This window comes from Tetrao urogallus (genome assembly GCF_951394365.1).
Source record: "Tetrao urogallus genome assembly, chromosome: Z".
Taxonomy (NCBI): domain Eukaryota; kingdom Metazoa; phylum Chordata; class Aves; order Galliformes; family Phasianidae; genus Tetrao; species Tetrao urogallus.
This window is the reverse complement of record NC_136816.1, coordinates 40,371,909-40,385,741: the sequence shown is the minus strand read 5'-3', so window position 1 is coordinate 40,385,741 and position 13,833 is coordinate 40,371,909. Positions and strand designations below refer to the sequence as shown.

The following is a 13,833-nucleotide window of genomic DNA, read 5'->3' as shown; positions in this document are numbered from 1 at the left end:
CTCCACATCTGGATTCAGTTTGTAATCCAGGTGAGGTCTTGTCAGCATAAAAGGGCAGAATCATCTCCCTTGACCTGCTGACTGTGCTTCTTTTGATGCAGCCCAGGATACAGTTGGCTTCTGGGCTACGAGGGCATGTTGCAGTCTCATATACATCTTGCCATCCACTGGTACCCCCACATCCTTTTTGGCAGAGCTGTGCTATGTTCTTTTGTCCCTTAACTGACAGTGGAAGTTGCCACAACCTAGCTGCCAAGCCTTTGCACTTGGATTTGTTGAACCTTATGAAGTTCACCAGTGCCCATTGCTCAGCCTGATTAGCTCTCTCTGGGTGGCATCCTGTCGACTGCACCACACATTTTGCTGTCATTTACAAACTTGATTCCACTGTCAATGTCATTGATGAGGATATTAAAATTCATTAGTCCCTGTGCTGACACCCTGTACTGACAGGGACACCACTTGTCACCGATGTTCATCTGGACATTGAGCCATTGACCACTATCCTCTGGATATAATTATGCACCCAATTCCTTGTCCATCAAACCATCCATCAAATCCATCTTTCCTATTCGGAGAGAAGGATGTTGTTGCGGACTGTGACAAAGGCCTTGTTGAAATCCAAGTGTCTCTTCCCTTGCTTGCTGATGCAGTTATGCCATCACTGAAAGCCACAAGGTTGGTCAGGCAGCACTTGCTCTTGGTGAAGTCATGCTGATTGTCCCATATCGCCTCAGTCTCTTCCACATGCCTTAGCATAGCTTCCAGGAGGATCCTCTGCATGATCTTCCCCAGCATAGAGGAGAGGCTAAGAGGTTGGTAGTTCCCTGAGTCATTCTTCCTAACCTTTTTAAAAATGGGTGTGATACTGCCTTTTTTCCGGGAACTTCCTCTGACTGCCATGACTTTTTCAGGTATCATTAAGTTTGGCTTGGTGTCTGTGTCAACCAGTTCACTCAGGACTCTGGGATGCATCTCATCAGGACCCATAGACTTACAGATGTTCAGGTTCCCCAGGTGATCACGAACCTGATCTTTGCTTGCAGTGGCAGGGACTTTTCTTCCCTAGTTCCTATCTCCTGAATCTGAATCTACTCAAGGACTGTGTTTAGAGCAGTTTATAGTGAAGACTAAAGTTTCTCCTTGTTTGTTGTTAAAAGCCTGCCTTTATTACACATGAGGGAGGTGACATGAGACCTCCTGGACTTTCCTTTTCCAGTTGAATTACCTATAGAAGCCTTTCCTATACTTCTTTGATCCCCTTGTCAAGTTTAGTTCCAGTTGCGCCTTGACTTTCTGGACACCATGCCCTACACAGCCTAGCAGCATCCTTATAATCTTCCCAGATTACCATTCCTGCTTCCACTGCCTGTGCATTTGGTGTAGTGTAGATTCCCTCCAGAGAGAGCTGGCTGCATAAAGATTGGGAGTATGCCTTAGAAGACATATGTTTAAATGTTGACTTTATTTTCATTAACAATCATAATTGTTGGATATCATCTGACTATAGGGTGCAGGGGAAGGATTGTTAATTGTGTTGAATCATCTCATTATTACCTTTTCCTTTTTTTTTTCATATGAGCAGATCAATGTCAAAGACAATAAGCATGCCAAATATGTTGAAAATCACATTTCAACCAATGACATGAAGGCTTTCGTTTTTGAGAGTCAAGAAGATATGGAACTGTTTCTTGTGGAGGCAAGTAGGCATTAATTTTAAAAACTGATGAAATATTGATTTAGTAGCCACGTACTTTGGAGTTTACTACCATTTTAGTTGTAGCTACATAAAAGCAGCAATGTGGTTTTTTTTGCTTGGCATACCCTTGAAGACATCTGGACACTTCAGCTAGTCTGGAGCGTAAAGAAAGGAGAGGCATGAAACTCCATATGTGTTTCCCAGCATGATTAAATTCAGGATCTGGAGCCTTTAGCAGAAAATATGTCAGCTTTCCTCTGTGTACCATGTTGGATAGTAAAATCCATCTACTTTTTCTGCTGGTTGCAGCAGCTCTTCAGTTAAGGTCCTTTTTCAACAGACTTCTGTCTGGAAACTTTCAAAACATAACATAAACTTTGTTTGATTATACACTTCTCAAATTAGTAGAGGGATGATGTCTGTATTTATTGTTTTTTGTTTGGTTAGATCAGTAGAAAAGCTTAAATGGAGTGTTCAAAGACTTCTGTCTAGAGTATGTAGTAAGTAATATTTTTCAAAGCCTGGGCCAGGTGGAGGGTTGTAGGAGTGCTAGGAAAATATTTATTGCTAGAAAAAGCTTTTGTCTTCTTTGACAAGGTTGTAATCATTGAGGAGGGGGAAAAAGTACTTAGTGCAAGGAAATGGAAAGAGCAGAATGCTGCTAATGCAGTACCAAGGATTTCTAGTGCCTCTTGACGAAATGGGTGAGAGTACATCTTTCTTGAGAAGGCAATGGTCCAAGTAACAAATCAGGCTAATTATTTTCCTAATGCTGCTCATTCCTGGAGTGGTGGGGTAATTGCTCCCATTGAGAGCCAGATGAAATAGAAAAAAACCACAGGACAGGACATGAACTATCGTAGTGCTTCTCAGCTGCTCTCCTTAGAGTACTTTGATTAATGATAAACAATTTAGCAATTTTTGAAGGCATATACATCCTTCTCAGAAGCTAGTCATTTTTACATAAGTGAATTGTTATTTGAGGTTCTGGGTTACTTTAACCAGCTGAGCTGGTCTTTCATGTGTGTACTCAATCTTCTCTGTTCCATTAAGATGAGAAGCTTTTTACAGCCCTATGCCTGTTATCTGCCATTGTCTGTGCAAAATGGATGTACGTGCAAAATGGAGCCAGGAAGAGAGGGCTTCTTACTACATCTGTACAGATTGGCACCCAGCTTAGCTATTAAGATTGAGCACCTTGCTCTAAAATTTGAACAGTTCTTTTATTACTAATGCATTGTATTTCTGTGTACAGAGATAAGCTTTTGGAGATTTCAGTCCTGCCTGAAGAAGAGTAGATTTTTGTGGGCTCTTCCATAAGTTAAATCAGTTTAAAATTAGTCAGTTACTTTAAAATAAGTCAGAATTCTTCAGAATAATACATGATCTTCATATAGTAATTTTTTCTGCTTGTTTTGACTAAGTAATATAATCTGTGTTTAGTTGCGTGATCGTCAGAAACTGAGAGTGAACGCTGTGTGTGCACCTGATAAATCGTGTGCTGAAACCTTACCTTCAACACCTATTGAAGAATTACAGTACGTATCAGATTATTTTGGTGGGAAAGGTTCTAAATGTAATGTTTCCATGTATTTGCTATGTATTACCTTCTCTTACGAAGAAAGGCTGAGGAAGCTTGGCTTGTTCCGCCAAGTTCTGGGGAGACCTTATTGTAGCCGTTATTCAGGCTTTTGTTGCAGCCTTCATTCAGTATATAAAGAGAGCTTATAAAAAAATGGGGAATGACTTTTTAGACTGTCTAATAGTAATATAACAAAAGGAAACAGTTTTAAAGTAAAAGAAGGGAGATTTCAGTTAGATGTTATGAGGAAAGTCTTTAGTGAAGGCTGTGGAGCAGGTAGCCCAGAAAACCTGTGGATGGTCCCATTCCTGGAGGTGGTCAAGGCCAGGTTGGATGAGCCCCAGGTAGCCTGATATGGCAGATGGCGGCCTTGCTCCAGATGACGTGGCTGGAAATGGGTGATCGTTAACGACCCTTCCATCTGAAGCCATTCTGTTGTTCTGTGATCTTGGTATTTTCCATGCAAATTGAATTCTTACCAGTTCAGTTCAGGGTTAGTGGGACTTTTCTGACCCTTCACTGACTTCACCTTACTTGTTTTCCAGATTTTGTGATGCTTGCTTTTTTTCTTTTTCTTTCCCTTCTTCAGCCGATATGGATTTTTCTCATATTTACGGGAGTTGTTTGATGCTCCTCTTCCTGTGATGAGCTACCTTTGCTCCCAGTATCATGTTCATGAAGTCCCTGTGGGAACTGAGAAGACCAGAAACATGATTGAAAGGGTGAGATGTACTGAATAGCACAAAAACCGCTGTCAACTACAGACTTACTTCTGAAATTGTTTGGCAAGATGATGTGGAGAGAACGGAAAAAATGGATTTTCTTTCTATTTGGAGTTCAGAAGTGAGAATGGTTTGTGTTACACAAACATGCTGCAAGGCGTAACAAATCCAGTCCACTTACGACTTTCCAGAAAGTTAAATGAGTTTCACCTGGGTCCCTTTCAAGTCACCCTGCCCCATGAAATGTTTAAAGCAATGATTAGGAAGCTGCTTCATGATTTTTCTACATCAGATGTTCAGATTATGGCCACTACTGGTTTATAATTTCAGATAAAATTGATAACGATGAATATCATAAAAAGCTTTTGAATTCTTAGATACAGGCTAAGAGTTCCAACAGAGAATCATTTCCCTACTTTACTCTTTCATGTAGTCTTCCAAGCTTATCGTTGGTGGATTATAATAGGTAACATACATGACTATTTTCAGCTTTAGTCCTTACTTGATATCTGTTTTGTACCTTTTTACAACGAATGAACTCTCCAAGTAGAAGAGCACTTCCTTGAGCTGAGAACATAAGAGTTGCATTTTTGATAACCTCATGGAATAAACTCTTTAAATGAATAACAAATATTTTTTCGTCATGATAGCTGTTGGTCCTACTTTTTTGTTTCTCGTGCTTTGAGAATGAGGAAGAAGGTAAAATTGCACAGTCTTAAGTGAAAACCTTTTTCTGAGCGCTGTCTATTTTTTTTAGAATGGCAGTTCTTCCATCTTCCTGCTTATTACCTGATGAAACAGATACCTGTATTATAGGTCTGTGAATTACATTTTATAGGCCATTCAGATTTACTCTGAATATTCTCTGTCCTTTCCAGAGCTCCATGAAGAGTGAGTAAGAAAATAGCTGATAGGAGGGCAAAGCTAAGCCAGTATTTATAATGTGTTGCGCTTAGCATATTCTGTCAAGCTGTGAGAAGTTCTCCTTCTTTCTGCTTTTATTACTTCTGATTTTGTTTCATGTGTCTCAGATAAAGTTTTAGTTTAAAAGCACATTATTTTTAGTAGAGCTGAGCACATAGAAAAGGTATTAAACAAAAATATTGTCAACTGTGATGTGGCTGTAAAGTAAAGGAAAATAAATGGTTTTCATTGTCTAGGAACCAAATAAACAATGTTTCAGGTGCTTTTTTATATAGTCTGAAGAAAAAAAAAAGTAGTCAAATTTATTTTGTCTCATGGAGTCTTTGCTATTACTGATTTGCTAAATACTTCATGCTTTTTAAATACTGCATTGCCTTACATTATGATAAACATTTGGTTATTTGTTGTATCCTGTTCAGTGTGAGTAATTTAAGATCAGTAATTCAAATACTTTTATACCTCAAACTTTTTCACACGGATGTTTTCTTAACTGAAATTGATGCTTTACAGCTCACCCTATCCTCTATTTCTTACATGCTTTTGCTTTGCAGATATACCAGCTAAATTTTCATGCAGTTACACCCAGAATGAGCCTTGTTTACGATGGAGTGAATAAATACACAAGTATACAAATATTAACAGGCTTTATCAAAGCACATTTATATAACATTGCTAGAGAAGTATGTAAAAAAAATGTAATATATTAGAAGCAGTCTATGTGTCAGAATAATCGGAAGATGTTTAATTGGTAGTGGTAACATAGGCTACGTTGTGATATCTTAGCACTTCTTTGCTGACTGATCAAATTACATGATGGCTTGTTAACAAAGGCTTGCTAACAAATCAGAATTTTGCATGAGTTGATCTTCTTTACTTTAGATTTTAGCTAGTTTATTCCTCTCTCTGAAAACACTGCCTTAAATAACACTTCGGTATGATTAAAATTTTTGTGGGTTTTTTTCTTTCTTTTTTTTTTAGGTCATAAAAGAAACTAAACTTAAGCAAATTTACACAGCAGAAGAAAAATACACCATTAGAATATCCATGTATACAAAATTAACCTTTTCTACTAATGTGTGTCTTAGACCAGCCCAGTTTCTCAATTATTCTGTGGGTACAGATGAAAGAAGACAGCTGGAAAATCAGCAGCAGGTAGGAATTTACTTTAGTTATGTATGATATCAGCTACTGTTGTGCAGTATATGTAGCCAGTTTGCATGTATCTGTGTAATAGGTTTATGGTAAGAATACTAATGTGTTTTCTCTTATTTCAGAGTATCAAGCATGTATTACAGTCATTAGATAAGCAGTTAATGACATTGTGTGAGAAACAGAAGCATCTGGAATGCAGGGACAATGAGCTACGGCAACAGAAGAAGGAGCTGTTGGAGAGGGGAAGCAGAAGGAAGCAGCTGGAATCAAAAATTGCTGTGAAGTACGATAGGTAGGAAACAATCCTATACGTGAAATAGGAACAATTTTAATAGGAAGCCAGTATACAGTTGTTATTATTGTAATGTGCTTTTAACCTAAAAAAGTAACCAGTACTTAGGTGTCAGATATAGGTAAACCAAGAGGATGCTTAGAAAGGGAGTAGTAGTTAAAATGCCATATAAAAATATCCTAAGTACTTTCCTTTAATATTATCACAGGATTTCACTGAGAAGTCATTGCACTGATTTACTTAGTTACCAAAGCCTGCTATCTGGGTAATACTCATCTTGGTACGCAAGGAATCTTGGTGGTATGAAGGTCAAAGGCAGCTTGATTACAAAGAGTAGTGGAGTTCAGGATACTTAGGGGAGAAAAGATGGCAAATAGCAAGTTCACAATACTTTGAGAGGGCAGACTTGGGCCTTTTCAAGGATCTACTTCTTAGTGGCCTACGGAATAAGGCACTGGGGGGAGGAAAAGGAGCCCAAGAAAGCTGGCTAATATGCAAGCATCACATACCAGGAATGTACATCCCAACAAAGAAGTCAAGACATGAGACTTACATCGATAAAGAAGCTACTGGCAAAACTCAAGTATGTGGCTTGTTCCAAAACTAATGCCTCCTTTTTATTTTCCTGGAAACTACAGCAGATACAAAGAGCAGAACACTCTCAGAGCAAATTCTCAGCTACAGAACACTATTTTCCAACATAGTTGTTGGTTATACATAGCATTAGTTATACATCTTTGCCAGCAATGCACGAGAGCCTGCATGCTGTGTTCATAAAAATCTGCATGGCTGTCTGAAATGTGCCTTGTCTTTCATGTCACTGTTGCCACTGCTGGAACATATAATTCTCTATCTCCCTGTGCCAACATCCACTATGTCAGTGAATGTCAGTGGGTGCAGTTTTGTCAGCCTGGAGGAATTCAGTTGCATGTCTTTGCTTCATTTGCGCTTCCACATCAGATACTGTTTTGTCAGACTGCCCCACTCACTGCTGCTGTATGTCAAAATATAATGGATTGTTGGGGAGGGGTTTCAACCTCCACTGCCATGCCAACAATATCTGCCTTTGATGTCACAGTCCAGTGTAATAAACTAGGAGTCATTCTTTCTGTAGCAGCTCTCATACAAAAAGGAAGCATGGAGAGAGTGGAAGCAAGGATGGGTAACCTAGGAAGAATACAGAGATACTTTGTGAGCATATGGGGAAGCAATTAGGAATGCTGAACCTCAGATAGAATTGATTCTGGCTAGAGATCTCAAAGTGCAAAGTAGAGGCTTTTACAAGTACATCAGACAACAAGGTGGCATGGGCCCACTGCTGAATGAAATGGGAGTCCAGGGTACCTGGTAGATTGTACGGCTGAGGTACTAAATACCTTCTTTGCCTCAGTCTTTACCATCATGATTGACCTTCAGGAATGTCAGGTCTCAGAGACCAGAGTGAAAGTCTGAAGCAAGGAAAAGGCACACTTGATGAAAGAGAATCAGGTCGCAGAATACATGAGCCCTAATGTTATGCAATGTGCCCATGAGTGATGAGGGTGCTGGCAGATGTATTTGCAGGTCCACTCTCAGTCTTTGGTTGATCTTAGCAGTTAAAGAAATGTCCGAAGACTGGAAAAACAAATGACACTTCTATCTGCATGAAGCATGGGGACCCAGGGAAGTGTAGGACAGTGAGCTCTACCTTAATCCTTGGGGACCATTTTCAGGCAAATGAGGGAGAAGAAGATCATCACAATTAGAGTAGATTCTCCAAGGAGTGATCACTATGCTAAATTTCTTTAATGAAATGAGCAAACTCATGGATGAAAATAATGTCTTCCTCTCCCCATAAGATTCTCATAGACTGTTGATATATGGATTGGATGGGCAGACAGTAAGGTGGGTCGACAAGTGGCTGAACAACCAGGCTCATAGGGCAGTAGTCAGTGTACATGATTTTTTTCATAACTTAAACCAACACTGAACAGAGACTGACATAATTACCTGCATTACCTAGTCTGTAATTACCAGGGTATCTCTTCTTGTCCTTCTTGAAAATTGGAACAGTATTTGCCAGCTTCCAGTCAGCTTCAGTCCTCTCCAGATTCCCGAGATTCTTGAAAAATGCTTGAGAGAAGTCTCACAATGACTTTGATGAAGTTCCTCTAAGTTCCTTGGGAAGAATCCACTTGGATTCCATGAACTTATCTGGATCAGGGTGAAGCAGCAAGTTCTGCTCAAGTTCAGAGCTGATGAGGAAAATTGATCCTTACCACAGCCACAGTCCTTCAAGTTGGGGCACCTGGGTTACTGGAGCTCATCATCAGTGTTGAAGACAAAGGCAAAGAAGGCATTAAATTTCTCTGCTTGCCTGCATAGCTCTTGTGTTACAGCTGGTGCATTAAATTGAAAAAAGTGTTCAAAAACACCGACGTGGCCATAGGGCTGTAGTGTTGTTCCTGAGGGACCAGAGCCAACTGCTGTACAGTCACAGTAGCCAAGTAGCTGTGCAGTGTGCTATCCTTAAAACTGGATGTGCGCTTAGCCTCAAAGCCAGGTTTTGATCTCAGGTGTCCTACTTACGTACATACATATTCATTTATTGTCATGGTGTTCAACTAGAACACAGAATGCAGCTTGAAGGCAGGAGGTAGATCCTCCAACTGAGCAAATACTGATTAAATCGTTCTCTTTGGAAGAAAATAATTGCACTCTTTAGTTTTGCAAAAGGGAAGCAGTTCTTACACAATGACGGACAAGGATTTTACAGATCTTCTTGCATATTGTGCATATTTGCGCTAGAGATGCAAGTGAGTTAAATAATGCCTTGCATTGAATATAACTTTGTAAATATTCATGTTTCTAATTGAAGTGATTACCTAAACAAAACTGTGTATAATTTTAAAGGTAAGTTAAAAGAATCATTAAGGTTGCAGAGGGAACTTGAGGTGATCTGTAGTCAATATTCTTAATGCGTGGTCAGTGCTGGAGACTGTCCTTTCAAAACTGAAAACATTTGTGGAGGCTGCACAAGATATTTGTTTTTATTGGAGGAAAAAAATTTGAGTGTCATCCTCTCGGGACCTCTTGCTTCATCTTAAGTCCCCTGTCTCTCATCCTTCCAGTACGTGTCTTTTGTAACAGCCTGATTCCTTGAAGTCCATCACTTCCTGCAGAGGATGGATGGTGAGAGGTTGCTTTGGGTTGCTCCTGAAGCTATTCTTTTCCAGGCTGAACAAGCTAAGCACTCTCATCTTGTTCTTATAGGTCTTCTGCTGTAGCCAAAACTAAGTGCACCACTTGTGATCTAGTGAGTGCTCAACATACCGAACACAGAGGAAAAATCTCTCTTCTGCTTGTGTTCTTGCTCCTGCAGCCAGGGCACGCTGCTGGCTTATGCTCAGTTTACTGTCAAATGTGTATTATTGCTATGATCGCTTTCTTCCCAGGGAGAGGACTTAGAACTTGGCCTTGCAGAATCTGATCAGCTTTTTGTCCGCTCTTCCTCCAGCCTCATCAGGTCCCTCTGAAGAACAAACAGGCTGCTTCCCTGCAACTTATTGTTTTCTGAAAACTTGACAGGAGTGCCTTCTATTCCTCTGTTCCACCAGGTTACTGGCAGAAATTTCAAACAGGATAGCTCTTGTGACCGACTTCTGTTGTACCCAACTTGATGCTGGCTTCCAGACAGAAAACAGCACAATAATCATGACCCTAAGCCTCTCATCACTCTGCCACTTCTTTTGTCTTTTTTTTTAAGTCTGGTCATTCACCCATCCAGACTGCTGTTTCCAAGCTTGAGTACAACAGTGCTGTTGGAGACAGCATTAAATGCTAGGGGAATTGATCCAGAGCCAGATCAAGACAAGTGTGAAGCTTATGTAACTTAATGTTCCTATGTCCACCTGCTGGTGAGGTTCAGAATGTATTTGCTGTACATAGGTATGTGCTTATGTATACATGGTGAGCAGCGTAGCTCAAGCAGACAGATAACAGCATGCACATAAACACAGACAGCACCAGTACTGTGTTCCATACAAGCAGAGCAGAAGTTTCTTAATGAGACTTAAATGAATACGTATTTGCAGAATAGATCCCATCAGCAGCTGGGCTCAGACAAGTAGCTACCCCTAGATACAGTCTCCCCAGTTGCTGGCATCTGAGCACAGAAACCCATTGAAACCAGGCTGCTTGAAGTTGTACCTCAGCTTTCCACTTCGTGCTGAACTTCAAGATGTTCTTATCAGTCCTGTCTGATACCCAGCTTCTGTGGTCTCCTTTAGAGTGAGAAGCACACCCTTGGCTCCCAGACAACTTCATTTAGTTGCCAGCTAGTCTGGCATGGTCTTTGCTATAGAACAAACATTTGCTTATACCTCTGCGTATGAGAGACAGTCAGGTTGGTCAGCTGTGTGCCCTTGGTAAAAGCTTGCTGACCGTTCCTGATCACCATCTTCCTCATGCTCCCAGAAATGTTTTCAAAGTGTACTTGTTCCAGCATTTTTCGAGCGATCAAAATGGGAAGATGGTTTTAAAGTTTTTGGATTGTTCTTTGGGCTGGCTTGGTGTTTTTTGAAGATCTCAAAATGTTTTGCAGCTATGCGTACTCTTCTCTTGAAGTTCTTTGTAATTTTGTGCTTTGGGGAATTTAAAAGGAATGAAAACTCTGCTTTTCTGCAGTAAATGAGGAAAGCTGGGGGCAGAGTTTTTTCTTAGAATGTGTAGTGAGAATTAAGCAAGCCTCCTTAACTCTCCTGTGCTGTATTGTTTCAAGAAAGTAGCAGCAGTAAATGAATGTCATGTTTGCACTGATTTTTTAAGTCTGAAATTTATAGAAAGCGTATGATTTCTCAGTGATACCATTAGCAAACAAAATTAAAGTGTCTCTAATTATGATTTTTTGATATTTTAATTTTCTTAGGATGCTTGGATAGAAAATGCCTCTGATGTATTCAAAATGTTTAGAATTGCAAATTCTTATTCTTGCCCGCTGTTGGTTCATGACATATGAGATTAAGAATTGCGGTATTTTTCTGCAATTTATTTTAATCACGATTAATTGTATATTGGTTCCTTCTGTAGTATAAGACAGCTGGAACAAAATCCTATCAACCTAGAAAAGGAATCTCAACAGGCAAAAGTAAAGATCAGAGCCATAAATACTCAGAAAGCAAAACTTGTTACAGAATTAATGTGTCATGTAAAGGTATGTATTTTTTCTTGGTGTTTGTTCCAATATTGTGAAAAGTCTAATTCTTACGAGTAGGAGTAATGCAATATATGAATGTGTCATTGCAAATGTTTGCAAGCTATCTTGCTTAAAGATAGGTTTCTTTTGAAGCTTTTATAAACTTGCACTTTCTTATCTGTTGTTGACTCAATTTATAAATCATTAGCTGGCTTCAGTTTAGACTTTCACTGTCTTTTTGTGGACACAGGAATTAACTGCGCAATAATTTCTTTGTACTTTCTCAGAATACTGCATGTTTATGCAGATTGTTTCTTCTCAGTTTATAATCTGCTTTTTTATATTTTTTTTTACTGGGAAAAAAAAATGTTACAGGCCCTCTAAACTTCCACCTTACTGCTAAAAGCAGGGAAGATATTCCTTATACAAGAGCACTATGAAGTAGTTCCCGTAACCTGTCTGTTTTAAACTGTCACAAACTCTTTTCTTTTTTTAAAAAAACTTAAATTTAATCTATTTCCTTTGTGTAACAGATTTCTCTCTTACAATTGAGTTCTTCTGTACTGATTTCAGCAAGAAAGATTTTCTTTGTAGTGTGTGATATGATGCTATGTTTTGGCTTTAGGAGAAAAACAGTGCTGATAATATGCCGATGTTTCAGTTTTTGCTAAGCAGTGCCTCACAAAGCCAAGGGCATTTCAGCTTTTGGTACTGCCATGCCACTGAGTGGACTGAAGCTGTGTACAAGGAGCTGGGAGGGCACGGAACCAGGACAGCTGATTTCAACTGACCGAAGGGATATTCCATATTATATGGTGTCATGCAGAAAACTAGAAAACTGTGAGGAGTTAATTAGTGGGGCAGCTGAAAAACACATTATTTGTTTTCCTATGCAGAATTATGTATCACTAAACATCCGCAAAGCAGATTTCATCCTTCAGAGCACTGCAGTGGATGCTGAGAAGAACAGACTAGAAGCAGAGTACAAGGCAGCAAGTGTAGAGCTGCGAGCTTCAGAGGTAAGTATTTCTGTGAATAGTGGGAAATCTACAATGAAACTACGTTCTGTGAAAGCCTTTATAGTGTAGAAGAGGAAGTTTCTGTGACATTGCTTAGGAATGTATATTAATATTGCTAATTCAGCCTTGATTTCTGTGGTTTGATTGATTGATTTACACATTTAAAGATTTTCAATGAACTTCTATGAGAACTTCATCAATTGTTATGTCCTTGTTAGTCTGAGTAGAAGGGTTAGCTGGTTTTTGGAAATGTTCTTCTGAATTTGTCATGGACAGGGGGACCCAACTCATGTGGTCAGTGCAGAATCATGATGAACCAAAACACATTGCATTAGAATGCAGCAGAGCTGCTTTACTCTTTCTTTGATTACTAGTGTTTACTAGTCCTTTCATTAATCTGATAGGAATTTTGATAAAAAGGCAGTTTCTGAGGAGCTGATAAAGTTGTTCTTTCTAGTGTATTGGTTTGCTGCTTGGAGATCAGTTTCTGTATTTATTTAGTAAACAAGCAATCTTTCAACATACAGCTCCAGAATGGTAGCTTTGTTCCTTATTTAGTGAGTAAGGTTTACTATAACTTATGCTAATTTAGTCTGATAGACACACACAAAAAAATTTTTGTTGAATTGAAAAGTAAGTGATTTTTATTTTGGATGATTATACATTTTGAGAAATAATGACCTGAGCATATATTTAGAAAAACTACTGGAGGGTACAGGTATTATCACTAGCAGGAAAACTAGGAAAATTAGAACTTAAGCAAAAAGTAACTTGCAGATAGAGGCAAATCCAGGATGTTGCCTGGAAAGTCACTGTTGGATCAGATCTCTCATGTGATGTGGCTGTTATTCAGACTTATTCAAAATTCAATCTGAATTGCTGTATTGCTGAGCTTGGTAAGGAGTAAGAATGTTTTATAAAGCCATGAACTTCATGGAATAGTCTGTATTGTCACTTTCTATTGTAAATGTATTTAATACTTTTTGGTTTTGTTCCCATGTTCTTCACCCTTTAGAGATCAGCTTTGAGTTGGTGTGTAAGTAGATGTCTAGTCAGATAAGTAAGTGTATGTAAGGTAAACGTTCTGATGATTCTTGGTTAGAGGATTGCCTCATTGCTTAGTGAACAGGTGCTTGGGTCAGCTGAGGTCCTATTAGTCTCTGATGCTGCATTCAGCTACTTAAGTGGAGGAAATTATATCAGAACTTCTATTTGTGATGGTTGCTTTACTTGATTTTAGAAACATTAAAAACCCCAGTCCTTTAATTAG

At 39.1% G+C, this 13,833-nt stretch overlaps 1 protein-coding gene across 1 annotated transcript in view; it reads left to right on the top strand.

Annotated features, from left to right (window-relative positions):
* The window catches only part of SMC5 (structural maintenance of chromosomes 5), a gene marked incomplete at both ends in the record, with an annotated part of 67,148 nt that overhangs the window by 37,800 nt on the left and 15,515 nt on the right, over positions 1-13,833 (top strand). Inside the window, 7 exons of the mRNA XM_079549013.1 lie at positions 1,586-1,699; positions 3,143-3,237; positions 3,871-4,003; positions 5,906-6,079; positions 6,202-6,371; positions 11,439-11,562; positions 12,441-12,563. Coding sequence (XP_079405139.1) covers positions 1,586-1,699; positions 3,143-3,237; positions 3,871-4,003; positions 5,906-6,079; positions 6,202-6,371; positions 11,439-11,562; positions 12,441-12,563 — 933 coding nt within the window. The remainder of the gene's footprint in view (positions 1-1,585; positions 1,700-3,142; positions 3,238-3,870; positions 4,004-5,905; positions 6,080-6,201; positions 6,372-11,438; positions 11,563-12,440; positions 12,564-13,833) is intronic.